The sequence below is a fragment of the Carettochelys insculpta genome, chromosome 5 (assembly GCF_033958435.1).
Source record: "Carettochelys insculpta isolate YL-2023 chromosome 5, ASM3395843v1, whole genome shotgun sequence".
Lineage (NCBI taxonomy): Eukaryota > Metazoa > Chordata > Testudines > Carettochelyidae > Carettochelys > Carettochelys insculpta.
In genome coordinates this window covers 59,014,708-59,041,702 of record NC_134141.1, presented here as the reverse complement: position 1 = coordinate 59,041,702, position 26,995 = coordinate 59,014,708, and the positions used below count along the sequence as shown (strand labels likewise).

Below are 26,995 nucleotides of genomic sequence, written 5' to 3'. Positions count from 1 at the left end.
ATAGCTGATACAATACTGTAATAAAATTACACATAAATGACATAATTGAAGTACTAGTCTTCTGAAATGTGACTATAAAAAAAGACACCTTCTTGCATAACAGATCTGCTGCTATTTCAGAGACCTCTTTATAGTTGTGCCAAACACAATTTTTATTCTTTTTCTTATTAGCACAGAACAGCCATCACACTAAGAGAGAATGACCTGTATCCATTGCTTCTTGTGTACATCTAAAGGATTCTTTATGAGTATTTCAAATTAGTTACATCCACGCAAAGCCATTACAAGTGAAGGGTTTACAGAAGTGATACGAAAGGTGACACAAAATAACTTTGAAACTACAGTTTTAAATGACATTTAATTTGCCCTACAGATTTTTTAATTACTACTACCATAGGTAGTGTTAAAAAAAAAAAAAGGGGGGGGGGGGACTCAACCCGTTGTCAAGCTGACTTCAAAGGGCAAGAAATGGGAAACATACATTTTTACTGTAAACCAAGTATAGTTGTTCTGAAGTTATTGAGACAAACCTGAAATCCCATAATACTATTACTGAATTGTTTTGTAATAAACAAACAATATTTTCATTTTACATCATAAACACCCCTTAATACTGCCTGCTAAATTAAATTGATTACTTGAAGTCTCAAGTTAATAAGGTCTTGTGTGACCATTGTCCTATTTGCACAAACATCAACCTAGCACTAAAAGTCGACATTCCTTGCATGTTGAATAGTAACAGAGAGGAAGCCGTGCTAGTCTATACACTATCAAAACAAAAAGCAGTCAAGTAGCACTTTAAAGACTAGCAAAATAGCGCACCAATAAACTATTTTGCTAGTCTTTAAAGTGCTACTTGACTGCTTTTTGTTTCACCATTCCTTGTTATTTAAAGCAGTGTTTCTTAAACTTTTTGAGACGATGGAATACCAAACAAACAATAATATTTTTTACATGGAAGACTTATGAAAATTTGGCTGACATCAAGCAGCTGACAGCGTAGCTGCCATGAGGACGCAGCACATGCACTGCATGTTATTGCGTGGTGCTGCACAGCCATACAGCTAGAAAAAGAAGATTACAGGAGTGGAAGGCTAGCACGTTAGTCAACCTTGCTCTGTTGCCAGACTACTGCTGCTCCCATAAGATGCAGAAATAGAATTATATTCAGAATTTTCAATTACTGTTACCATAAAATGGTCATTTATTGTAAAGCTTTGAATTATTTTCCCAAATGCTTGTAGCACATCTGAAAGTTGTTCAAGGAACAACAGCATGTTGCGGAACATAGGTTAAGAAACATTGATTTTAAGCAATTAAAATCTACAATAATTCATGGTAAAATATTCGTTATGAAACATACCTTGTTTTCACAAGCTCACAGCATGCCATATATGGACTCCACATACAATGTGATTTCCCAAAACACACACACTTTTCTCTCCTACCCCCATTCTAAGTGTGATCAAGACGCCATGGGCCTTTTTTAATTACAAATGCAGACAAGAGGATAGTTACCCAGGTTCCCTGGAAGCTGGGTGCTTGGGTGGCCACCCAGGAGAAATTCAAATGCCATCCAGCTTATTTACAGAGCACCCACTGTCACTAGCATGTGTTTAAATACTGGTGGTGTACATCCACACATGCCTCAGTACACATAAAATTTATTCCACACATGGATGGAAAAATTAGCAAAAACATTGGTAATTATGCTTGCTAGAAAAATTATTCACACACAGTAGCTACTATAGAACCTGGCAGTTTAGCATGCAAATAAAAACTTAGCCACTGAGGACTTCTGATCAAGTTTGAAGAAGATGGTTTGGAAGTTAATAGAATTTTGAACAGCTAGAAACTGAATATTGAACATATGCAATACAACAAATTAAATCTAACATGTTTTACCTGAAAGTTGTCTGCAAGTTCAGGGAAAAATTGTTCATACATTTTTAGGTCTTCTATGGGTCGTGCCAATTCTTGTCGTGCTTTCAGTTTGTTAATGTCTGTCTCTATATCATCATTCTGCAGGAACAACAGAAAAAGTTAGCTACAAAAATATTAGAAAGGAACTTCTCAACTAATTAAAAGAGGAGCTTTAATCTCTTTTAGTCACATATTAAGCCTTGTTAAAACTTTACAATAGCTACATTATAGCATACCAGCCCGATTTATCTGCAGAAAACGTTGTTGTTCATGGATATATCACCATATGTATACCATACGTTCTCCTGACTGCATACAAATGTATTATTCTAGGATCTCATAATCTACGTCTACACTCGAGAGTTTTGTCAAAAAAAACTCATGGATCGTCCACAATAAAAATGTATTCTGTTGACATGCTGTTGACAGAAATCGGCTCTTTTGTAAACAGCCTTCTGCCTCTCTCCCATGAAGGAGAATGCCCTTTTCGACAGAATCTGCCAATAAAAAAAGACATGTGGACACTCCAGGAGGCCCTCTGTCGACAGACAGACCTTTTAGGTCACTGGGCAGCCCTTTCTGCTGTGCGTCCAGCTGGCTATTCTGTCGAGAGAGCAACAGGGCAGTCCAACTGCTCTCGGTCGACAGAGCGGATCGACAGAGCTATCCGCTTTCTTGTGCGACTGATTTGTCAACAGAAGTTTTGTGGGAAGATAAAGTCTGATGGTGACTTCTGTCAACGATTGCTGTAGTGGAGACATATCCATGGGGTAGCTGCGTGTAATACATTTCTCAGATGAAGTCATCTGAGTACAAAGTTGTGTGGGCTGCGGACTGGGATAGAGATTGTGAAAGGGAACGTAATAAGTTAAGGGCAGATTGGCTATAAACTCATTTAACTGCTTACTCCATTGCTTCAACAACTTGCATTAGTGTGGCTTATGGCCTACGTTTAAAAACAAAGAACTCCCAGTTATCTTTAAGTTGAGAAAGGTTTTGATGTATAAATTTCCCAGCTCTAACAAGCATGTTTCAATTTGGCTAATTATCCACATGGATACTGTGACACATTCTGATGCATACTGTACCCTGTGTAATGGCTCACATGGAGCCCTAATACTTCAGCATCCCACTACTTGTGCTGGCCCTGAAGAATCTCAATTCTCCTGCCTGTCCTGCTGTATTGGTCCACTGAGGCAGAATGTGGCTCAGACTGCTCTCATGCTTCACTTCTCTCTCTCCACTCCATAACACCCCTGGCAGCTTAACACAACCTTAAACCCAAATGTAGTAGTAGGCACTGACAATATGCTTTATCAATATCCATTTTAAGCCAAATATGGTGAGATGGTAGACAGAGAACAGAAGTAGTAATAATCTAAACAAAGTTCAAACGCGGCCCATGGCCAAAATTACTATCTGAAAGTGTGTACATGCACAGGTACACCTGTGGGCACTGTGCTTGTTTATGGAAAAACGCAAAAAGTACAGACCGAGCAATGCTTTAGAGGGAACATTTAAAATGTTTCTACTACAGAAACCAGGGTTGGGGTTTTTTTGGTAAACAAGCTGCATGTAAACACGACTGCCCTCTGAAGAGTCAGCATGCCAGCAAGTGGAGATATTAAAATCACTGACATGTGAAACCAATTTTAGATCTACCCTAAGGTTGGATCAAGAGTCCTACCTAATTATAGAAGATTTTTTTTTCTCCCAAAAGGAATTAGGAGGCCCAACTTTCATTCACTCAGCAAAAACATCTCAATGCTCATCTCCATTACAATCCATTGGAAATCCCAGTTGGACTATTCTGATATCTCATTAATACAGGAACAGAGTTTTTTATATAAATAAAAGTGAACTAGTCAAGTAGTGAAAAAATATTATATTAATGGTATAAATCTGCCTCCTTTGATTGGGTCTAATACTAACCTTAAAGAGCTGGTCCTTGTCGTCGTCATTTTCATTTTCAATCTCACTTTCTGCTTCAATGTCATCATTGTCATCACTTTCATCCACTACGTCATCCACTGCGATATAAAATGCTCTATAAGTAAGGGAGATGTAGGTTTTCTACAGCATGTACATCCCAGAAAAACAATGCAATGTGTAAAAACCCTGTCACTCACCAGCTGAAATCTGTCAATACCACACATTAAATTCCATGAAACCATGCAAATGCTCTATTACCAGATTTATCAAAGACATAAGGATGAGCTGACAATACCGCAGAACTGTCTACCAAATTTCTGTCCAGTAAGAAAACAAACTGTTTTCACACTCTTTTGGAGGGGAAAAAAAAAAACAAAAAAATTCATCATATGCACTGAAGACCATAAAGCCGAACTCCTCAGGACAGGGCCTTTAGTACTCAACATGCCATCAACTCTCCCAACTGGGACTGAGGAATTTAAGTTGCCTTTCTGGTGACTTTGCATTGCTAGAGTTTGGACTAGATTCGGCTCCAGTAATATGATGGAAGACTTAACATTTTCATTTATTTCAATGGAAAATAAACTAAGTTAAACATATTAAGCTAGTTTGCATGATACAATTCAGAGTCACTGAGCTAAATGCATTACAGTTATGAGTAGGCATACTTCAGGGGCCTCAATGAATTTGTATGTAGTTACATTATATGTGAATTTGGCCCATTGGGAGTCATAGAAATGCTTTATAAATTCAAATGGATTTTTGCAGGAATTTTGCAGATTTTTGATAAAAGGTTATGTAGTTACTCATTCAATTGTATGGTTCCCTAATACATGCAATGTTAGCATCTATCTGGACATTTGAAAGACAATAAATTCAGCCAACAGCCATATACCTGCAGATGAAATTATTGTCAGTTAACCTGCACATATATAGTACAAGTATCGGAGGGGTAGCCATGTTAGTCTGGATCTGTAACAGCAACGAAGGGTCCTGTGGCACCTTACAAACTAACAGAAAAGTTCTGAGCATGAGCTTTCGTGAGCACAGACTCACTTCATCAGATATATAGTACAGTAGACACAGTCCTACCACTGAGCTGAAAGAGGATCTGTATTAATTCACTGTCTCCAGCAAGCCCTAGCTCTAAAAGACTAGATAAACACAAATACAAGTCTGATCCATCTAGCAGAGTGTTAGATATATGTATGCACTAAGGCACCGTACTGTGCACTGACCATACCTTCAGGAGGTAAACTGTACAGTTGAGCCACAGGACCATTAATAGGGATAACTGGCAGTTGGAAATGAAAAACACTTTTAATAGTTGGTAGTGGAAGGCGGTTTTTTGGGAAACATTTTCTCATTATTAGACTTGAGGTATTCACTAAAGGATCAAGAGTTCTCACTGCAAGACAATCCTATTACAAAAAAGAACAAATGAAAACAGGTGAATGCAAGCTACACAATTGTTTTGAGAAACAATTGTCATTGCATGCAGAACATACAAAAGATTAGTATATTATGTTATACTGCCACTAAAACTCCAGAGCAATATCAATTTAAATACAGAAATAGTGATACTTTCATATAATTAAGTTATGACAATTTGAATAAATGTCAATAAATTTGAATAAAAATAACCTTCACCTACTCCACAGGTTTCAGTCAAAGGGAGTCTCCTCTAACACTTTGGTGATTTGGAAAAGTATTCTCTTTGGAACTCAATGTTCCTCCATTAGTAGCCTGAATTGCAGAGTAAAATAAAGCACTTCCTTTATGTTGCCTCTCTCCAGCTTTAGCCAAGCCAAACAGAGTGAGAATAAATTCAACTTCTTCTGTGCTCAAGTCTTGTAGCAGGACAGAGCATGACCACCACACAGAACAGTACCGTGACAATGATGCAGTATTTTAACACAGGATTTCTGCTTTACATTTAGGATACAAAGCAGAAAGCTCAAGGAGATTTTCAGAATTCAACTAGAAATGGACACAACCCATTTCTTTCAGGAGTTCTATGAAGAAAACAATAAAATCCCCTATCAGTTCACATAATTGGTGGTATACCGGCCTTGACAGCTTTAATTTGGCTCAGGAAATTTGTTAACGTCCTCCCCAGTAATCTGCAGGGGACCACTGTACTTAATATTCTGTTGCATGAGAAATGAGGCATGGGGTATCCAAACATTTAGCCAATGAAGATTTTGAATAGCTAAATATTTACAAGTGTTTTATACACTGCTGTGAAAAAAAGTCAAATACACTTTCCACATGAAATAATAATTTACAATTTATATTGTAAGTTTTAAGTGGTGAAAAGCAATTTAGATGTGTTGTACTCTTGATCTTAGATGTTAGCATTTATTTTCTACAACTACTGAGAGTCATGAGTTAATTTATAGGAGCATATCTGTAATATCTGTATTAAAAAAAGCTTCATGTGCAACCATAGCAAAAAAAGGGAATTAAACTCACTTGGGAAGTATTGTAAAGAATTTTCATCCCATTTTCATCAATAAATGCTTTTCTTCCCAACTTGATATTCGTAACATTTTTAATGCACTGTAAGATTCCTTTCCGGATCAACATATGTCTGTGTCGACTATCATGACGGTGCCAATCTACGTAAATTGTTAAAAGCACATGGACATATCCTCTGTCTACTGCTCTCCTGGCATTCGTTTCTTAACGAAAGAAAGTTAAAAAATTAGAGATTGATAAAGCATATCTAACTTTTGGTTTCATCATCATCATCAGTTGTAAATAATATTTTTAAACCAAAGTTTAAAGCTAGCATCTTCATTTGCGTTCCACATTATGGAATCCTGATAGTGATAAGCAAGCCATTTTTAGTGCTCTTTCCTTCACTGATGTACACAAAGACAAGTTCTAGAAAGTAAAAGTTTCTACATTACATAGATGTATCTATGCATGCTTAGCTATCGCTTCCTATGTGAAGGTCCAAAAGTCAGTAATTAAGTCGTTACAAAAGGAGAGGTTACTCACCTCTGCAGTAACTGGAGTTCTTTGAGATGGTTGTCACTGTGGGTGCTGCATCTTAGATGTGTCAGCTCTGCTGCGCCCATGGGTCAACCATTTTTGTGTAGCAATGTCCCTCAGCCAGCTGCCTGTGCACGCAGAGCACAGGCACGAGATGCCTATGACAGCTACCGCATGTATGTCAGCAGCCAGTCACCTCTGTTCTTCTCTGATCTGGATGGCAAGGTAGACATCCAAATCACAGGGGAGGAGGGTGGGTGGTGGAACACCACGGTGATGACCACCTTGAAGAACTCTAGTTACTGCAGTGGCAAGTAACTTCTCCTCCTTTGAGCTTCCCCCTGGGTGCTCTACCTTAGGTGACTACAAAGCAGTGTCATTAAACGTTGGGTCCTTCAGAAGATGTGTATCAGTTGATAGTACCGATTGGCCGAATACAGGTCAGAGTTGGAATATGTTTGTGTGGCACAATGGTGCATGAACATGTGAGCGGAGACCCTTGTGGCTGCTCTACAAATGTCCTTAGTGGATATGCCTTGCAGACAGGCTGTAGACGTAGACATCGCATGTGCAGAATGTGCCCAAATGCCTAGTGGGGGTTTCCTATGAGCAATAAAATAGGCAAGTTTAATGCAGCTGGAAATCTGTTTCTAGGGTCTCTGTTTGGAGATGGGCATGCCATGGGATCTATCGGCAGTGGAAATGAATAACCATGCTGTTTTCTGGAAGGACTGAGTTCTTTGTAAGTGAAAGGCCAATCATAGGTGGACATCACAGGTGTGCATGATTCTGTCCCTATTGCACTTGTGCAGTTTGGCGAAAAACACAGGTAAGTACACCAGTTCGTTGCAATGGAACACGGTAAGTTCTTCGGGGAAGAATTTAGGGTGAGTTCATAGGGACACCTTGTCTTTAGGAAAGATTGCGTATGGTCATTCACACGAGTGAGCTGATTTGTCCTACCCTCCGTGCTGAGGTTATTGCTACAAGGAAGGCTACTTTCATGGAGAGATATAGTAAAGAGCAGGTGGCCAAGGTTCAAATGGTTTCCCTGTTAGGGCTCTGAGAGCCAGGGTAGATCCCATGCTGGTGTTGGTTCTTTGATTGGTGGATATGTGTTGCAAAGACCCTTCAGGAACCATTTCACAGAGAGGTGAGTAAACAGTAGTCTTGCACTGGCAGGCAGAAAGCCGATATGGCAGCTAGGTGCACCCTAATAGTGCTCATTGGTAAGTTTGTTGGAGGTAAGTAGATAAGTATATATGGGATCCTTGCTTGTACAGGGTTGCAGGCTTGTGAGAGACAGTAGGCTATAAAACACTGCATTTTTGTGAATACATCTTTCTTGTTGCAGGACTCCTGCTGTTTTTGGGAATTGAGCAGACCTGGGGAGGACAACAGAGCTCGAATTCTGCTAGCCAACCAGGAACCACGCATAGAGGTGAAGGCGGTCTCTGGCTGCATGATGGATGGACCCATTCTTCTGGGTCAAGAACATCAGCACAGGAGAAGACTGTGCATGGGGTGTCTGGACAGAAGCATTAGTTCAGAGAAATCAGGTTTGTCTGGGCCATCTGGGTGCTGTAAGTATGACCCAAGCTCCATCCTGCTTTACCTTGGGCACAACCTTCTAGTTGAGGGGTACTGGTGGGACTGCATACAATAAAGGAGCATTCCATGCGATGTGGAATACATCCCCCAGTGAACTGTGGTCTAATCCATGTCTGGAGCAAAACTGGGTGGACAGTGTGTGTTGGGAGCTGTGGCAAACAGGTCTAAGGTCAGGAAGCCCCATTTGTGGAAGATGTGACAGACAGTGGACCTGTTGATTTCCCACTCATGATCTAAAAGGGAAATTGTGATTGAGATTGTCCACAAGAATGTTGTTCTCGCCCAGTATATAGGCTGCCATGATATGTATATATCAGGAGATACACCACTCCCAGAGTTGCACTGCTTCCTGGCAGAGTTGTTTCCGCACTTATGTACTTTCTTTTTATGTACGTATATTCTGCACTTTTTATGTAGTATCTAGTTTTTGTGTTGTCCTTGAATATGCACACTGTGTTGTTCGAGATCGGCATTGACAAATGCATGCATGCATAGAGAACTGCTCTCATTTCTAGGAGACTGATGCTGTGTTAGCTGTTCATGCAGCAACCACGTACCCTGGACCAACTGGTTGTCGAGGTGAGCTCCCTAAGGCAACAGGGAGGTGTCCATTTTTATTGTAATAGTTGGAGAGGGCCTGTGAAATGGGACTCCTACACATACACTATGAGGTTGTGTCCACCATGAGAGGAAGTTCCTGATCTTGGCTGGAACACTCAATGTTTTATTCAGTAGGTATATGTATGGTCTGAACACCACTCTGAGCCAGGCCTGCACAGGTCTCATGTGGAGGGGTGTATGTGGCAAGACTGATATTGTTGCTGCCATGTGGCCTGTAAGGCATAGGCATTGCCTGGCCATGACACTAGGAGGGAGTTGCAGTTTGTGTACAAGTCTTGTATTATTTGTAGCCAGCATGGAGGAAGCGAGGCTGTAATGATCTGACAGTTCAGGAGTGCGCCTATGAATTCCAGTCTGGTGGCTGGTACATTAGTGCACTTTTGGAGGTTTATGCAGAGGCCGAGATTGGATAACAGATCTGGTGAACGTTGACGCTTGCTCATTCTGAGCCAAGGTTTGGGCCCTTATTAAACAGTCATCTAGATAAGGGAAGATGGTCACTCCTTTTGGTCTTAGATGCATGGTGACCACTACCAGGATCTTTGAGAAGACCGTTGGTGCCATGCAGAGGCCAAACGAGAGCACTTTGTATTGATAAAAGTTCTTTTTCTATTAAATCTGAGGTATCTCCTGTGTGATAAGCAGATAGTTATATGACAGCATGCATCCTATAGGCTGAGAGTGGACAGACAGTCCCCTTTTTGTAGAATGGAGATAATCAGGGCTAGTGTTACCATCTTGAATCTTTGACAACGTATGCACCAGTTCAGGTTCCTGAGGTCTAGTATGGGTCTCCAACCCCGTTTTCTTCTGTATAAGGAAATATTGGGAGTATAATCCCCTCCCTCTGTGCTTGGTAGGTACCTCTTCTACCGCTACCCCCAGCCATAGAAGGTGCTGTACTTTTTGCAGTAGCACAGTTTTGTGAGAAGGGTCCCTGAGGAGGAACAGGGATGAGGAATTGGGTTGGGGTTTGGAGAGGAATGGAATGACATAACTGATTTGTATGATTTCTAAGACCCAGTGATCAGTCGTGCTGTCTCGCAAAACAGGGTACAATGCTGCTAGCCTTGAGCCAAAGATGGTGCGTGGCTCTGTATGAGACCCAGGATTTAAAGGGAGCTGTCTGACTCTTGATCAAAGCTTCAAAATGACTGAGAGGCTGGAGCCCGCGGTGTCAGAGACTGGCTTGATAGCTGTCTCCTCCTAGGCTGTTTCTGGTGTCATCTCTTGTCATAGTCTGTTGTTAAAAGGTGGTTTATAATTGTAATTAGAAATTGCTGTTGCACTTTAGAGTGGCTGTTTGAAAGCCCAGGGTGAGCAAGGTGACCCTCGACTCTGAAGAAGTACAACATCTTGTTGGTGCTTTCAGGAAAGAGATGGGACATCTCTAAAGGAAGGTCTTCAACAGTGGCTTGGACCTCCTTGGGGAATCCGGAGAGTTGCAGCCAGGACACTTGTCTCAGGACTACTGCTGATGCTCGAGATCTGGCTGTCGTGTTTACTGCAATGCCGTTCTTGCAATTAAAGAGCTCGTGGCTGTGAGGGCTTTGTATTGGTTTATTTTATCAATTGGAGTGGCCTCAATAAAAGTGTTAAACTGGTCAAATATGTGATGCATGTAATTTGCTAGTTATGCCATGTAGCTGGTAATATGAAACTGGAGGTTGGCCGTGGAGTATGATTTCTCCCACGTTGTATCCAGCCCTTTCCAGTCTTTGTCGCCGGGGTTGACTCTGGTATTCTAATGTCTGCCCCTCTGGTTCACAGCATCCACAATTAAAGAATTTGAGGGTGGATGCGAGAAGAGGAACTCTGAGCCTTCTGAGGCTACAAAGTATTTGCATTCCAGTCTCTTTGGTGTGACAGAGGCTGGGGTGTTCCAGAGGATTTTAATGGGATCCAACAGCACTTCATTGGCAGGTATTACCAGTCTATTCTATGTGCCATGCTGGTTTCTCAGCACTGCCACCTACCGGTACTGAAGCCATAAAGCACAGTAGCCAGTGTGTGCTTTTCAGTTACTGGCTTTTTCTGCACTCCTGTAATGGCTGCCTTGTCAAAGAGCCTACCCATTTTGGCACAGGAGGGGTGGGTGCTCTCCTGTCGCCTTTCTGGCGAGGACACCAAAGTTGCCTTCCAAGTTGTGGGGAGGGTGGCAGCGTGGTGTTTGGAAGTGGTCTTGCGCCCACTCGGGGGCACAAACCCGATGAAGCATGGGGCCTTTTCTAGCTTCCAGGAGATTTTCCATTTTGTGCAGGACTGGAGTGGAGTGAAGTCCTTTCCAAACTATCAACCCCTCAGGGATTGAATCCGCAGGGGGAGTTCATATGGGCCCTCAGTGTTACAGCCCGCTCCATTAACCAGGCTCAGAGCCCTTTACAATGAAGGTGGCTCTCAGAATCATGCTGCTGACTCAGGCCCCGTATACACAATGAATGGATGTCAGAGACAGTGACTGAAAGGACAAAAATAAAACATACTTCTTACAGCACTGACAGGCTGGCCTGAATGAGAGGGTGAGGCTCTCTGCCGTTTACAGTGCCGCTTGGGGAAAAGCCACCTCAGCAGCTTTCCCCTTAGTGGGTGTACCCCCCCCCCCGCCCCACCTTTTCCCTTTTGTTTTAAAGGCTCTTCCAATGTTTGTTGTGGTATTATTTTGCTTATCTTATCACTGAATTGTTGAATTCTTTTCCTAAGGTGGTTGAGGGGGAGAGAAGGGATCTGCCACTGGAGCCAGTGGAGATCAGCAAAGAACCAAGGTGAAAGGCTGCCTGCCTATATGCAGTGCCTGTCACGGTCCTCTTGAGCCTGTGCTCTGTGTGGGCGGGCACCCAGCTGACAGACACTGCTACACAAAAATCTTCAACCCATGGGTGCAGCAGAGCTGATACACCTAAGATGCAGCACCTCAGGGACCCTCGAAGAAAAACGTATACTTAAGTTGTCGGAAGAAATTTTATTCAGTCAATACTCATATTTGACCCATTTCTCTATTGTGGTTAAATAGAACGTGTGAATAAGGATCGTATTTCCTAGGTGTATTAAGTCTTACAAATTATTTAAACTGATGTAACAGCACTATGCAGCATTATGGTAGGTATTTGGATTCAGTTTCCCTTTTAACATAATTTATCCATGAGTTTATACACTTCTGTTCCAAGATAACATTTGGTGGAAAAATTGATAGCTTTAGACAAATTTTTACTAAAACCCCAGCTCACAAATAAATGGGTTTGGAAAGCAAGCTAACTGTGTTTTAAAAAATATTTTCTAGTTTATATAGCTCATAAATTATTTGTTTTATAAATTAGAGACACTAGTAAACAAACGCAGATGTGCTACTTTTAAATTATAATTCATTTTGAAAAACAGACAAACAATGACATTATTTTAAAAGGATTTTTGCCATGAACATTATATATTTCTGTGACTGATACTCCAGGTCAACACCCACAAAAATTCTATTTGTTTCTTACATTTAACAATAGAAGGGGCTTAGAAAATACTACTTGTTTAGGGACTGACAGCAACAATAAGTATCAACTTTTGTTTGCTTCATTCCTCAAACTGCTGCTATATGTAACTTCCCTTGTTTATTCTAAGATTCTACCTCACTAGTTAACATATACAAGTGGCTAAAAAAAAATTAAGCAGTAACTATTGTAGGCATGCATGCTATATTTAGCTCACCTATACAACTATATAGAAGTGGCTACAGACTTCAGACGTTTTTCTGTTGCATGACCTCTTGGCTTTACGAACTTTAATCTCAAATTTTTCAAATATAGCAAAATCACTGAATTTCTGTCAAAACTAGTTAGGTAGAAACTTTGGCTCAGGTTTTTCAACTGAATCATAAAAGAGTGGTGACTAAAAACAGTAATACAGAAGATGCAGAACACACAACTGATGAAAAACTGTCCATTTTCTGTGAAATAACTTTAAACAAGATACCAGCACTGTCATTTCCCTAGTTACAGTTCCATTTTAGAGTGGTCAAATAACATTTACTTCAGGGCCTAAGACCTTTTCAATTAGATGTGCTATAGGAAGACACTATACACTCTGACAACATCTCCTAGTAACCTGACAGACACTGATGGCATTCCAGGCCAGGGAAAAAGTCACAGTCTCTCACTATTGTGAGGTCGAGGTGAAAACAGACGATTAAAACACACAGTTCTGCATTTATAACCAGAGAAATATTTACACACAATCACAGTAAGGTTTAGCATGGCACTTCTGTTTTCTTTTAAATAGAAAAATCTTCATTTTTAAAACATAATACTACATACCAGAAATGCTTAATTTGTGAAATCTGCCTCAGGAGTGAAGAAGAACAAAATGCCAAAAAGCCAGAACCTTTTGGATGTGAGACATTTCAAATGAACAGAAGCAGAATCTCAGATCATACAACAGAATATTAAATAATTTTAGAAATTTAGGACTGGAAGTATTCTTCACAGGTCACGAGTATAATCACCTGCACTCAGGCAGGACTAAGTGTTATCCGGACCACCCCCGACTACTGTTTATCTACTATGTTCTTGAAAACCTCCAATGAGGAAGATTTCACAACCTCCTGTGTAACTGGATCTACCACTAAATTACCCTTACAGTCAGGAAGCTTTTCCTAATATTTAAACTGAAGTCTCCCTTGCTGTCCAATTCTCAGTGAATAAAGGAGGAAAATGTATCACCCTCCTCTTCATAACAACCTTTACATAACTGAAAATCTGTGTTTTTCCCCCTACTCCCACCGCATCTTCTTTTCTCCAGACTAATAAAGCCTCTCTTCTCAATTCCCCAATCTTTCCTCACGGGACATGTTTTCTACACTATTGATCACTTTTGGTGCTCTCCTCTGAACTTTCTCCAAATTTGTCCATCTTTTTCCCAAACTATGATACCGAGAATGAAAACACAGTTGCCCTGTTGAGCCCTTGTCAATGCTGAGTAGCGCGGAAGAATTACTGTAGTGTCTTGTTTATAATGTGCCTGTTAATACAATCCACAATGATTTTCACAACTCTTGACTCAGATTTAGTTCATAATCCCTTAAAGTCCCAAGTTCCTTTTTCCTCGGCCAGGCATGCGGACAGGAGGGAGCAAGAGGGGCCAGCATAAATGGCCCAGAACTCCAGCCACTGCCAAAGTAGCAGCTCGGAGCTCTGCCCCCTTTGAAGTACTGTGCCAGTGCTGCTCCACTGGGGTGCAGGCTGTGTGGGGGGACAAGGCGGAGGGACAGCACTAGGACTAGCTGCCCTTGGCTCCTCCCCTTCTGTCCTTGGCCCTGCCCCTTCAAGGGTGCAGCACTGGTCCCCCTTTCTACCTTGCCCTGGGGCCCACAGTGGCTATCAGGCCTGCTGGCTTAGGCAGCCATTTTCCATTTTGTAATTACGCAATTGATTATTCCGTTTTAAGTGTCAGACTGTGCACTTCTCCTAACTGAACTTCATCTTATTTATTTCAGATGATTTCTCCAGATCACTTTGAATTCTACTCCTGTCCTCCAGAGTGCTTGTACCCTAAGATCTCCACCCAACACACCAACTTGAAGTGTTGTCTATGTTATTATCCAAGATTATTTATAAAGATACTAAATACAAATAGACTCAATACAGATTCCGGTGAGATCCCTCTTGCTAAGCTCTTGCAGTTAAATCTAATTTTGTGCCATAACCTTTCTAGTGTTATCCTCACATGCTTTCGGGTTTTTTAAATATTCATCATTTGTAGTTTCCACTTTTATGAGTTTCAGGTTACTGAAGATCTCATATATAAACCATACTTCCTGCCATCAAGTCTCTGACCATACTTTCTATCTACCTTTCCTACAAAGACCACCATTTAAGGTCATCTGTTCTGAAAATACACATCTCAGCTTCTTAATTCTCCATAAACGTCAGCTTTGACTTTGCAGTTACACGGTAGCAGACCGACATTATGCTGAGATGATATTTCCTTTTACTGGCATTCTCTTGCAGGTGACTCCTAAAAGCTACTACATATTTCTACGAGCCACAGCTGCAGGCTGTGTAGTAATCGGCTCAAACATATAACAACTAGCGTAGCACAAAAGTGGTCAGAGACCTTGTGCAAATGAGCTTCCATTCATACCCCAGGGACTGTTCTCTGTATGTTTTGATCGATCGATCGATCGATCGATATCTCTCTCTCTCTCTCTCACACTCACACTCACACACACACCCCCCCTTCCCCCCAAGGCCTACTCAATTTACTCAAGTTCTTCCACTACACCGTAACTTGCATACAGTTCTGGTGAGGAAAGAGGATCACGACCCTTACGACACTTGAAGAGTTAGTGAAGGTAGACTCTGTCATCGCTCTCCTCTCATGCTCAGCTGCCACTGGAGAAGGATGGGTCGTGTCACTTCCTTTTAGCTGCACATTAAAGCTATCGCCAAAAGGGTGACACACTCTAGACCTCAAGATCTACCTAGTGATAGCCTGCCTATGACAGTGATACCACATTTAATATCATCCCCCAGCACCCTCACGAACTCACATGGCAGTCACGGTTGGGAGAAGAGAGTCACAGAACCTAATGTGGAGGGACATGGTTGAGTATCTGTAAAAAGGATTTCTACACCCCAGAACCCAAGTCAGATAGTCTCTGTGCTGCATAACAGGATAAACAGTAGCTGTGCATCACACGTGGCAATAATGAACACAACATATTAAAGATCAATTGCAACTTAAATTCTGTATTTCCTGGAATCTCATGACTTCAGCCAAGCCCTTGGAACTATTTTTTACCATTTTAGTAAAAATAGTTTTTGAATAGTCAAACACTTACTTGATTTTAGTAATGCAGCAAGCGTGTCTAATGCGACCCTGTCAACATAAAAAGAAGAGACAAAAAAACTTACAAGTTAAATCTAGAACATGATAAAGCCACACAATTTATTTTATTTTGTTTTTAAACAAGTGATTGATTTTTTCACTATCTATCTTAAACGTAATATTTGCTGTTATGTGAGACAGACTTTTCCTCAACAGGTTTTGTTTAATCACATCCTGCACTTTGAAATCTAAACAATGGTAGTTAAAAGCAGTAGCATAATTGTTACATAAAACATTCAGTCTTTGCACATCATCTTAAAAACTGATGCTACTAAGTGTACAGTTTATAGTTTACAAAAATCTTGTTTGCAATGTAACAAATAAACTAAGGACAAACAATAGTTTAACACTTCTAAAAAAGATCCCACTGGTACATTCTTGTTACCATGTTATAAAACAAATTACACCAGTATAAATGTAATAATGCTTCCATAATGAAGCCCCTCCCTCAACTTAAAATTGTAAAACTGAGGAAAACTATGCACTCCTTTGTCCACCTTCATCAAGAGGTTAAAAGTGCACCCCACTGGCCATACAACAGGAAATTTATGATAATAAACCTCAAGAAAATCTAGTCATATGTTATTTTAGCTGGGCAAAAATACAGATTTGTATATGAAAACTGTTGGTCAAACCTAAGGACCATATTCATCTCTTTCAGTTTTTCATCGGACAGAGTTGTATAGCAGTTTCCCCTTGAAGCTGAGCACTTGGGTGTTCGCCAAGGAAAGATTCAGGTGCTGCTCAACAGATGAGCAGAGTGCTCACACTCACCCACAGCAGGCAGCATGTGTGTGTTTCTATTGGTGGTACACATAAAAAAATGTATTCCACCCCGAATGGAAAAATAGAGGGAACACTGTTGTACAATACATACATTTCATATAGGGTGAGGTAAACAGGTGGCAATATGGTATGCAGCTGATGGGTCATTTGTGCACCAGCAACAGAGTATGAGAAGGAATACCAATACAATAAAGGGCAAAGGAAAAAAAAAAAAAACAGTAATGGAGGGGGAAAAAAAATTATGCAGAATCAGCCTTCTTATTTTTGCCCAAGATTTAGCAACAAGCTAAAGAATCAGAAAGGCTGCTGCTACTTTAGGTTCCCAAAGAACATTTCTTATATGTGCTGGAACACTAGATAGCATACAGCTATTCTCTTTCGCATTCTTTTAAAAATTGTGTTCAAAGCAAATAACTTAAAAAGCCACAATAGCAGCAGTCTGATTACCAGTCAGACAAACAACCATGATACAGAGCAAGGAAATATCAACAAATACAGATTATAAGGTGTTTAATAGAGATAAGTGAGGAAAAGGGAGAAAAGTATAAATTTAAGATTGGCGGTATTGCCTGTGTATTTGTATTTGAGTGGGGAAGAGTCTGTCAGCAAGTTTTGTATGACAGAGGGATGCACAGCTAAAAGGCAGTAACTGTACCATAACCAGTGATCCCTGTAAGCTGTGTGTTTGGCTCAGGAGAAATTCAAATGCTGATCAAAAGACTATCAAAGTGCCCACAGAAGTTGTGTGTTTCTAACAGCGGTACACATTTGTACACATCTCGTGGAACATCAAAAAATTATTCTGCATATGGATGGAAAAGGTTACAGAAAACATTGACTACAATCACGAATTTTAAGATTTTGCTACATGGCTCTGGATAATAGAATATTGGGCTTGTGGTGGGTGGAAAGGGGTATTCTCCCCTCGTCATTTAACTGTCAAATACTAGGGAAGGTTTGATTTTTTTTTAAATATTTGCATCAGAAATAAGTTTTAAAAACATTTTGTATATACTATATTTATGAATTTTTACTCACTTCATAAGGCCAGTATTCTTTTTAATAAAAGGGCCTATGATCTTGAACATCAGTTCAACAATTCCATTTTTGCCCAAGGATACTGCATTTACAGCTGTAAAAAGGGAAATTAAAACAGATTTTGTAAAAATGTAGTATAAAGTTAGAATAATCTTGAAAAATTTGATTTAGACAAGGAGAGGGAATTTTAGTTGAATTTAGATAACATGCATTAATGTGCTTAAACCATGAAACAAAAAAATGACAAAATACCATCTTATTGTTATTTCAGGAATCCACCATTCCATCTTGCCCCTCAGCAACCATTTAAGATGAGCGCTCTAGTGAAATTTCATATTATTGTTTTTACAAAATGCCTGAACCTTTACCGATAATGGCACGAATTTAACTATGCCTATTGAAAAAAAGTGAGAATACTGCATCACAGAAAGTAACACTTCATCATTTATTCATGTACTGATTCTCAGAATTCAGGAATCTGCAATGAGGTTCTGAGAGTGCACCAATTAGCAAGGGTCTACTCGAGCTATGCTATTAAAATATATCACAAAGATGGATAAGGTGGTTGTATGTCTGAAGGGGCTCAGTAGGAAGTGTGGCATCAAGCATTGCACAGCTTATTATTTCAGAACAGCGGGCACTTGCTAATATACTATTCATTTTAAAGATGCAGCAGAGTCCTTGCAGGAAGATGTGGGAGTGTGTATATCACAGGCGGGAATACATTTTAGTGTCCGCAGATGTCTGTCGTTGCATGTGAATGCTGAAGTCTCTCAATTTCTATTTTAAATCAGTAAAACTTCCCAGAAATCATTTTTACAATGTTTCCCCTTCCTTTATTAAGAGGCACAGAATATGCATTCTCCCTTGTAACATATATTTGTCAACAAAAGTCTATTTCTAGATTAACATATGAAAAGTATTAAGCTCTGATGATCAGAGGGTGTCCTTCAGCATCAGGATTGAAAGATATTGCCAGATGATGTCTAAAGTCAGTGCAAGCGATATTACTTCCATTGCAGTACCACCTAGAGACTCTGTTCGGGACTAGGGCCCCATTGTGCAAGGCACTGTAGAAACACGTCGACGTCCTCCTATAAAAGCTTGCAACAGGAGGCCATAATCAGGAGAAGGGGGAATAAAGGAAAAGTGGAGGAAGGGCCTGGCTCTGAACAAAAGACAGGACACAGGATGGCTCTTTAGGAAGTCTGAAATGTGGTGGTCATTGGAAAAAAGATGTAGATGCACAAATCTTGGCTTGCTTTAAAACACTCCCTAATTGGGCACTGAGGGGCATTTGAGTGGGAAGACCCTGCTTTGGTGGCAACACATATGTATTATTTCAAGATTGGGTATGACTTACAGATACCATATAAACTATTAGCCTTGGTAGTGTTACAAGATCATCCAGAGTATCATCATACAGAAACTGTACAAACAGTGTAAAATGGTTACTCGCTGTTGTAATTGTTGTTCTTCAAGATGTGTTGCTCATATCTATTTGAGTTAGGTGTATGCGCACGCACATGCATGACTTTTAAAGTTTTCCCTAGCAACTACCAGTTGGAGTGGCACCTATGACCCAGCTGACCCAGCACCCCTCTCAGCTCCCTCTTGCTGACTACTCCGCCAATGGGGCAGGAGGGTGGGTTTCAAATACATATGAGCAACACATCGCGAAGAACAGTGAGCAACTGTTTTGTCTTCGAGTGCTTGCTCACATCTATTCAAGTTAGGGGATTCCCAAGTTAAACCTAGGAAGTGTGCGTGTGTGGGGAGGGGTGTCTTGGAGGCGAGGGAACATGGCTGACTCTAGGACAGAGGCCCTGAAGGCTGCATCTTATCTAAATTGCTGCACAATTGCATCATGAGATGTGAAAGTACGTACAGAGCACCACATAGAAGCACGACAGCTCTCCTAGAGAGGCACATGTACCAGGAAAGTGGATGAGGACACCTTTGCTCACACAGAATGTGCCATCACCAGCAACAGGGAGACTTCTACGAGGTCATAACACACACGTATACAGGACATGATCCAGGAGATGTGTTGCAATGACACAGTCTCTTCATGCACTCAGTGATGGCCATGAAGAGCTGTGTGGTCTTACAGAAGGGCTTAGTCTGGTCAGTATAGAAGGCAAACTCCCATCTCACACTGAGGGAGTGCAGCTGTTGCTCTCTCTGGGAACTATGAGGTTAAGGATAGAACAGATGCAGGAAAACATCCTGACTAACAGGGAACCCAGAGAGCACTTTAGACAGGAACACTGGGTGAGGGTGAAGTTAGACCATGTCCTTCGGGAACACTCTATATGGGGGCTCAGATATGAGGGCCTGGAGCTCAGATCACCTTCTGGCAGAGGTGACAGCCACTAGGAGAGGCAGAGAAGGGAGCAAGTAGACAGCAGTTCAAAAGGAAGACCCATAAGCTTTCAGAGAACCTGTGTAAGGTCCCAACCCGGGACCAGCCCCTGAACTGACAGGTGATGGCGATCCATGCCCTTGAGAAAGCACCTCACCATGGTGTGCACACATAGAACACCTGCTTTCTCCAGGTTGGAAGGCCGATATGGCTGCCAGCGTACATTCACAGATGAACAAGCAAAGTCCTGTTGTTTTACTGATAGGAGGTTGTTTAACACCTGAGGGAAAGAGGTAGACAGAGGGACAACATCGTGCTGAGTGCACCAACTGGATAAGTGCCTCCACTTGGGCATGTAGGACCACTGCATAGACTGTTTGTGGTTGTTGAGGAAGACCCATTGTACTGGGCCCAAGCAGCCCACTCACCAGGCGTCAATCACAAAACTGTCAGGAGATGGAGAGACTGGAGGTCTGGGTGGCGGAGATTACCATGGTTCTGCGTGATGAGGTCCGGAACCAGGGGGAGCCGAATGGGTGGAAGAATGGACAACGCTCTCATGTAGGGGATACCAGTGATGGTAGGCCCCAGCCAGGAGTATGAGAATTTCATTCAACCCGGTCCCTGTGGACCTTGAGGAGCACTTTGTGCGCAATGGGAAAGAGAGGAAAGGTATAGAGTAGTCCTGGGGTCCATGGAATAAGGATCACATCTGCTATGGAGCCTGGTCTGAGGCTGTGGAAGAATCAGAATGTGAGGCACTTGTGGTTGCTCTGGGACACGAAGAGGTCCAGCCAGCAAAAGCCTCATCTTCAGAAAATAAGAGGGGATGATGTCTGCACAGATCGAGTAGAGTGGAGCCAAGGTGAAGCAGACGTTGATCGGCACCAGGATCAAGAGTGGTGGCAAAACTGGTGCTGAGAAGCATCATGGCATGGAGAACAGGACTGGTGCTCTGAAGTAGAGTGAAGCTGAGAGCAAGCAGGCATCAAGATTGAGGTTGGTGGGGAAAACGAGACCAATGCCAAGAGGTAGACCTGCGTCGAGAGAGAGATCTCCACAGGGATAGCTGAGGAGTTGAGACCTTTAGCACCACAGAGAACAGGAGCTGAGTGTCCAACCCAGGAAGGTCTTGATGGGGAGAGTCAGACCAGCATGGTGAGAGGGACTGAGTTCCCAAACAGGAACGAGGTAGTGGCGCAAGCTGCCTGGGGCGGATTCTGGAACCTGAAGATGGCATCGGGACAGGTGAGGCACGGTACTGAGCATCGGAATGACACACATAGCACACCGAAGGTCAGGAATCAGAAGAGCCCACAACCGAGGCCCTGTATGGAGACCAGGCCCAGCACTGAGCGGGGAGGAGGAGGCAGCCTCAAAGGCATCTGACACTGTGAGTTGAAACAGCGATGCCTCAAAGGACCGTGCTTATTAAAGGTTATTAAAAAGGTGGAATATATAAGCACTGCTTTTAATTATTCAATAAATGTATACGAAAAAGAAATTACTAGGGCAAATTCCATTCACTGTATTTTTTCCAAAAGCTGTAGAACAGATGCCTGTAGCACACACGCAACATATGCACATACCACCGCTGGTAGTGGGGAGGCAGAGACCTCAACTGGTATTAGGGCAATTCGGGATCTTAACCAGGAGGAGGGAAGAGGGAATATTATGCGTGGGTACGGGGCACCTTAACCAGGGGCGGGGTGCTAGTCCGGGGGATGGGTAGATGGCTGCAAGCCCTGTTGGCTTTGTATTCCCCTCCTATCTCTGGTACGGGGCCCACAGCAGGGCTGTGAAAGGGTGGGCAGCATAGGGAGGTAGGGCTGCAGGGGTGGTCTAGCAGAACTGGGCTCTGAAGGGAGGTCATCAGGATGGGGGAGAGGAGGGGTCCTGCTTGGGAGGGTGTGCGGTGTGGTGGCCAGAATTTCTCCGAGGAGCCCAGTGTGCTCCCTCAGGACCTCAGTGACATCCCTGAGGTGTCCCACCAGGTCTGCTCATGTCTCCCTCTGCCAGGCGTTCCGACCACAGTTCATTTGGAGGTGTTCCTCAGCAACCTCCACAAGCCAACGGGGTACTTCTGTGGTGTTGCTTTGCCAGCTTGACCTCCAGCTGTGAGCCCCTCTTCTGGGTGCTGGGGGTGGTAACCGTTTCTACCTCCTCCTCCTCCTTGTGCATGTGGAGCACCATGGTGTCAGGGATCTCCCAGACCTCCTCTGGTGCGTCTGCAAGGATGGCTAGGAAAAGAGCCAGTCCCTTGTTGGCGGCATGAGGGCCATGCATCGTTCCCTTCTGCGAGCACCAGCCCCGCTCCAGCATTAGTGTCCTTCGCATATGACGTGTTCCGTAGGCGTTCCCAGCCACAAGCGCTGTTCCCAGTTCATGGTCCAGACCCATAACCACCTAACCACGTGTGCGGCACTGTCCCAAGGGGATGTGTTGTGTCCAGCACAGGTGCACTGAGTGTGTGGGTGGCCTGCTGGTGGCTGGGGTGCCACTGGAAGGTGCCCTTTTCTTTGGGGGCTGCCTGGAGTCCTGCGAGCCTTGAGAAGTCAGAGGGGGGCCCTTCTGTGCCTGTCAAGGCTGGCTGATGGCCATTGCTTTTTTTTTTGGTGGGCTGCACATGGGGTATGGTGCTGGAGCTCATGCTTAAGCTGCTGCAAGCACATTCTCAGCTTCCTGAAACAGGCTTTCCAGGACCATGGGGCTTTAAACATGGCTGGATGCACATGTCACAGAGCCCTGCTGCTGCAAGGCCTCTCCTCATTCCTCCATGGTTGCCACTTAGGAGAACTCCTCTTTCAAAAGAGCAGAACACGGAGCGCCTACACACATTTTCTCTCTAAAGAGTATTTCGAAAGGGGGCCTTCTTCCTAATATGGGAATGGAGGAGCAAAACTGAAGCATTCCTCTGATTTTATTTTGAAAGACCACATTGTGTGTGTAGACACTCCGCACGCTCTTTCGAAAGAAAGCCAAATTTTTCGAATTTAAGTGCTAGTGTAGCTGTAGCTTCAGCTTCACCAATGGGAAAAGAGGAGCCAAACAATTCTTTCACTATTTATATAACTATACAACAGACAGTTATGAAAACCAGCCTGATCCACGGCTGAAATACCAAAAGAGGCAAGAAAAGATCAAGACTGCCACACTAAGGCTCTGTCCCAGGCTGAAGCACGTGAAAAGGAGCTAACAGCTCTTCACCCACATGCCCCTATGCTGTCTCTGCATCCAGCACAAGAAGGCACAGACCTGAACAGACAACGCTAACTGCAAATCTCCAATCACAGGCTCAAGAGGCACATATGAACCTGAAGTGAAGAACATATAGTAAAGCTTTCAGGAAATAATAGTCATTGTAATCACGTAATATTAAAACATTTAAATTTTCATTTCAAACATTGTCAAATACTCTACCCAGCATTGCATAGAAAACAGACAAAAGAATGCTCTGCAATACTTACAGTTGGTTGAGTATACTCTAAGTACTTGTAGACATGGCAGTATTAATCTGTGGTTCTGCAAATTCTGTTTCACCAAATTCAGGGATATGTTTAGAACTCCATTGATTCTAGCTTTTACTCCAAATTTTTTATCTGAGGCAGAACAAAAGCAAAAAACAAAGAACATCACTGCCTCTTATTTTGAAGCTAAATTATTTTATTTCTGTAAATAAGTTACTCCCTCTCATTTTTGTATTATGCTGTTCCTACATCTCTGTCCCCTTCCTCCGCATAATGAACTCCATTTCACCATTCCCTTTGTCTCCTCTTTTCATACTCACCTGCCTGCATGCCTTCATACACTAATGCCCATCTTGAAAGGTTCAAAACCACAAAATCAGGCTCATAAAACCAAGTCCTAAATACAAAGTCGGGCATTTAAAATTTGAGATACCTAAATTAATCAACACTTCCAAAAATTTGGTCTTGATCTCTGTTTACCCAAACGAAAATGGACAAAACGTAACAGATATGGTGTTACAGTTCTTTACGCGCCACTGGATGGTGCTTAACTACTACAGTGATGAGCACACAATAAAAATGGCTATAATATAAAATAAAACAAAGTTACCTAGTATGTGTAATGAAAAATCTTTTTAAAGATCCATGAGATCATCATATGAAGGATGTTACACATTGGCAAAGAATTAACATATTATTACCTTTTGGACCAATTTTTGCAAGAAGGGAATGAAGCTGCAGCATTAACTCTTCATTTGGCGGAGACTCTTTGCTGGCGCTCAGAAGTAACTGCAACAAGATCTGTGTCCCTCCCTTAGAAACTACGATGCTAGCTTTCCGACCGCCACCTTGAAATTAAAAATAGACATATCAGAAGCAGTCAAAAATATTAAGACACATAACTAAGTTCAGTTTTTCCTTCATATCCATTTGTAACACACCACGCAGCATTACCATTATTTAAAGTTTCATGTGATGTTCCACCTCCATCTCTTTTATGGAAATAAGTTTTCAAATATAAATAGTTATAACTCAAATATACATTAGGAAAATTGGGGCATGTACCCTATCTTTGGAAAGTTTATATTTTAAGGGTATATGTTTTTTGTGCATGTAAACTGTATCATTCCTACATATGCAGTTAGAATTATGAGGTATAATCCCATTCACATATCTAGATGTGATAAACAAGGTCATTAGCAGTACTCAAGGTACTTAGTGGCCAGGCAATGATTTGTGAATAGTCTTGTTTTTCCCGTAGAACTCTGGATGGTCCCACGAAGACATGCAACCACATCACCTGGTGCTGGCATCCATCTTGAAATTAGTACTTTTCCCCATGGTTGTGGAGAATTCAACAAAAACTTCCTGCCCTGGGGAAATTCTACGTAAGGAATGGGATGCAAACAATGATGGCCTTCAGCTGGCATCACAGACTACTCCCCATCAAGACAGGGAACATGAATACACCTGTGAACAAAGGAATTCTAAGTACAGGGTGGAGAGAAGGTGCCGGACCTAAGTCAGAAAAAAGACCAGTTCTGGCATGAGAAGAACTTTACCTGAAGAAAGAACTAAGGTGAGAAAGCATGATCTGTAACAATTTCATTTAGGCTATGTCTACACGTGAAGCCTACATCGAAGTAGCCTATTTCGATGTGGCGACATTGAAATAGGCTATTTCGATGAATAACGTCTACACGTCCTCCAGGGCTGGCAACGTCGATGTTCAACATTGACGTTGCGCAGCACCACATCGAAATAGGTGCTGCGAGGGAACGTCTACACGCCAAAGTAGCACACATCGAAATAAGGGTGCCAGGCACAGCTGCAGACAAGGTCACAGGGCGGACTCAACAGCAAGCCGCTCCCTTAAAGGGCCCCTCCCAGACACAGTTGCACTAAACAACACAAGATCCACAGAGCCGACAACTGGTTGCAGACCCTGTGCATGCAGCATGGATCCCCAGCTGCAGCAGCAGCAGCCAGAAGCCCTGGGCTAAGGGCTGCTGCACACGGTGACCATAGAGCCCTGCAGGGGCTGGAGAGAGAGCATCTCTCAACCCCTCAGCTGATGGCTGCCATGGCAGACCCCGCAATTTCGAAGTTGCGGGACGCGCAACGACTACACGGTCCCTACTTCGATGTTGAACTTCGAAGTAGGGCGCTATTCCCATCCCCTCATGGGGTTAGCGGCTTCGACGTCTCGCCGCCTAACGTCGATGTTAACATCAAAATAGCGCCCTACACATGTAGCCGTGACGGGCGCTATTTTGAAGTTAGTGCCGCTACTTCGAAGTAGCGTGCACGTGTAGACATGGCTTTAATGTATTAGAATTAGTTGATGTGTTTTGTTTCATTTTACTTAGTAGTTTTCTTTGATCTGCCTGTTTTTACTTGCAGTGACTTAAATCCTACTTTTTATATTTAACAAAATCATTTTTGTTTCTTATTAAACCCAGGGTAAATAATGGCTACCTGGGGGGAGAACAACAGCTGTGTGTATCTCCCTTCCATGAATTGTGGGAGGAAACATTATGAGCTTGCTCTATATACAACTCTTATGCAGAGTAATATGAATTTATCTGGAGTTTTGACCCCACTGGGGCTATGCACCTGGATTCTGTGTCAAGTCCCTGTGGCTGAACCTTTCCACAACTGACCTATTCTCAGTGTTAATTTTGCTCTGCTGTGGACTGTATCCCAGCTTGTAGCTGAGGAGGACAAGATGGTGGGGCCCCTCAGAGCGCAAGTAGGTGGGCTAAGTGATAACAATCAGCCCACTGAGTGACAGTCTCATGAAGATCTCTGTGACCAAACTCATCACAATGCCTAGTTATTCAAAGCTATTTAGTCCTTCGTTGGTATAAATTTGCAATACACCAAGCAGTATTAGCATTATTCAACTTGTATAGATATGCATAAACTTGATCAGTCCTTTACTAAGAGGAAATAAAAACTATGTAGATTAGAAAAACACATTTTGCACAAAGTACACACAAGCTGTCATTTGATTAAAAACTTACCAACTGACACCAATTCAATGAGGATATTTAATATATTTAGAGTAGTCTGAAGATCTCTTGTATTCTGAAATAAAATAATATTTTTAGTTTTGGTAATAAATACTGCCTCCTGGACACACTGTTTAATTCGTAACAATAACAGGCTTTGTTTCAAGACTTATAAAGAGGAGTACCCTACTATACTTATTTTCTACAGCTACACATGCCTTTCCTTCCAAGGTTCTCTGTCATTAGCACACAAAGCTACTACCCATATAAAGGAGAGGTAGTTTTATATTTGCCTAACTTTAACTTTTGAGACCCAAAGACGTTTCCAATACAAGCTGTGTTATTTTGCTTTGAATTCTACTTGTATT

The 26,995-nt window shown here is 42.1% G+C and overlaps 1 protein-coding gene across 5 annotated transcripts in view; it reads right to left on the bottom strand.

Moving 5' to 3' along the window:
* Positions 1 to 26,995, bottom strand: part of AGTPBP1 (ATP/GTP binding carboxypeptidase 1) — a 159,691-nt gene that overhangs the window by 64,399 nt on the left and 68,297 nt on the right. For all 5 annotated transcript variants that reach the window (XM_074995161.1, XM_074995159.1, XM_074995164.1 and 2 more), the window contains exons 5-13: positions 26,640 to 26,703; positions 24,315 to 24,461; positions 23,614 to 23,745; positions 17,782 to 17,875; positions 15,911 to 15,948; positions 6,331 to 6,539; positions 5,099 to 5,276; positions 3,856 to 3,953; positions 1,906 to 2,022 (exon numbers count right to left, since the gene is read on the bottom strand). In XM_074995161.1, coding sequence (XP_074851262.1) covers positions 1,906 to 2,022; positions 3,856 to 3,953; positions 5,099 to 5,276; positions 6,331 to 6,539; positions 15,911 to 15,948; positions 17,782 to 17,875; positions 23,614 to 23,745; positions 24,315 to 24,461; positions 26,640 to 26,703 — 1,077 coding nt within the window. The remainder of the gene's footprint in view (positions 1 to 1,905; positions 2,023 to 3,855; positions 3,954 to 5,098; positions 5,277 to 6,330; positions 6,540 to 15,910; positions 15,949 to 17,781; positions 17,876 to 23,613; positions 23,746 to 24,314; positions 24,462 to 26,639; positions 26,704 to 26,995) is intronic.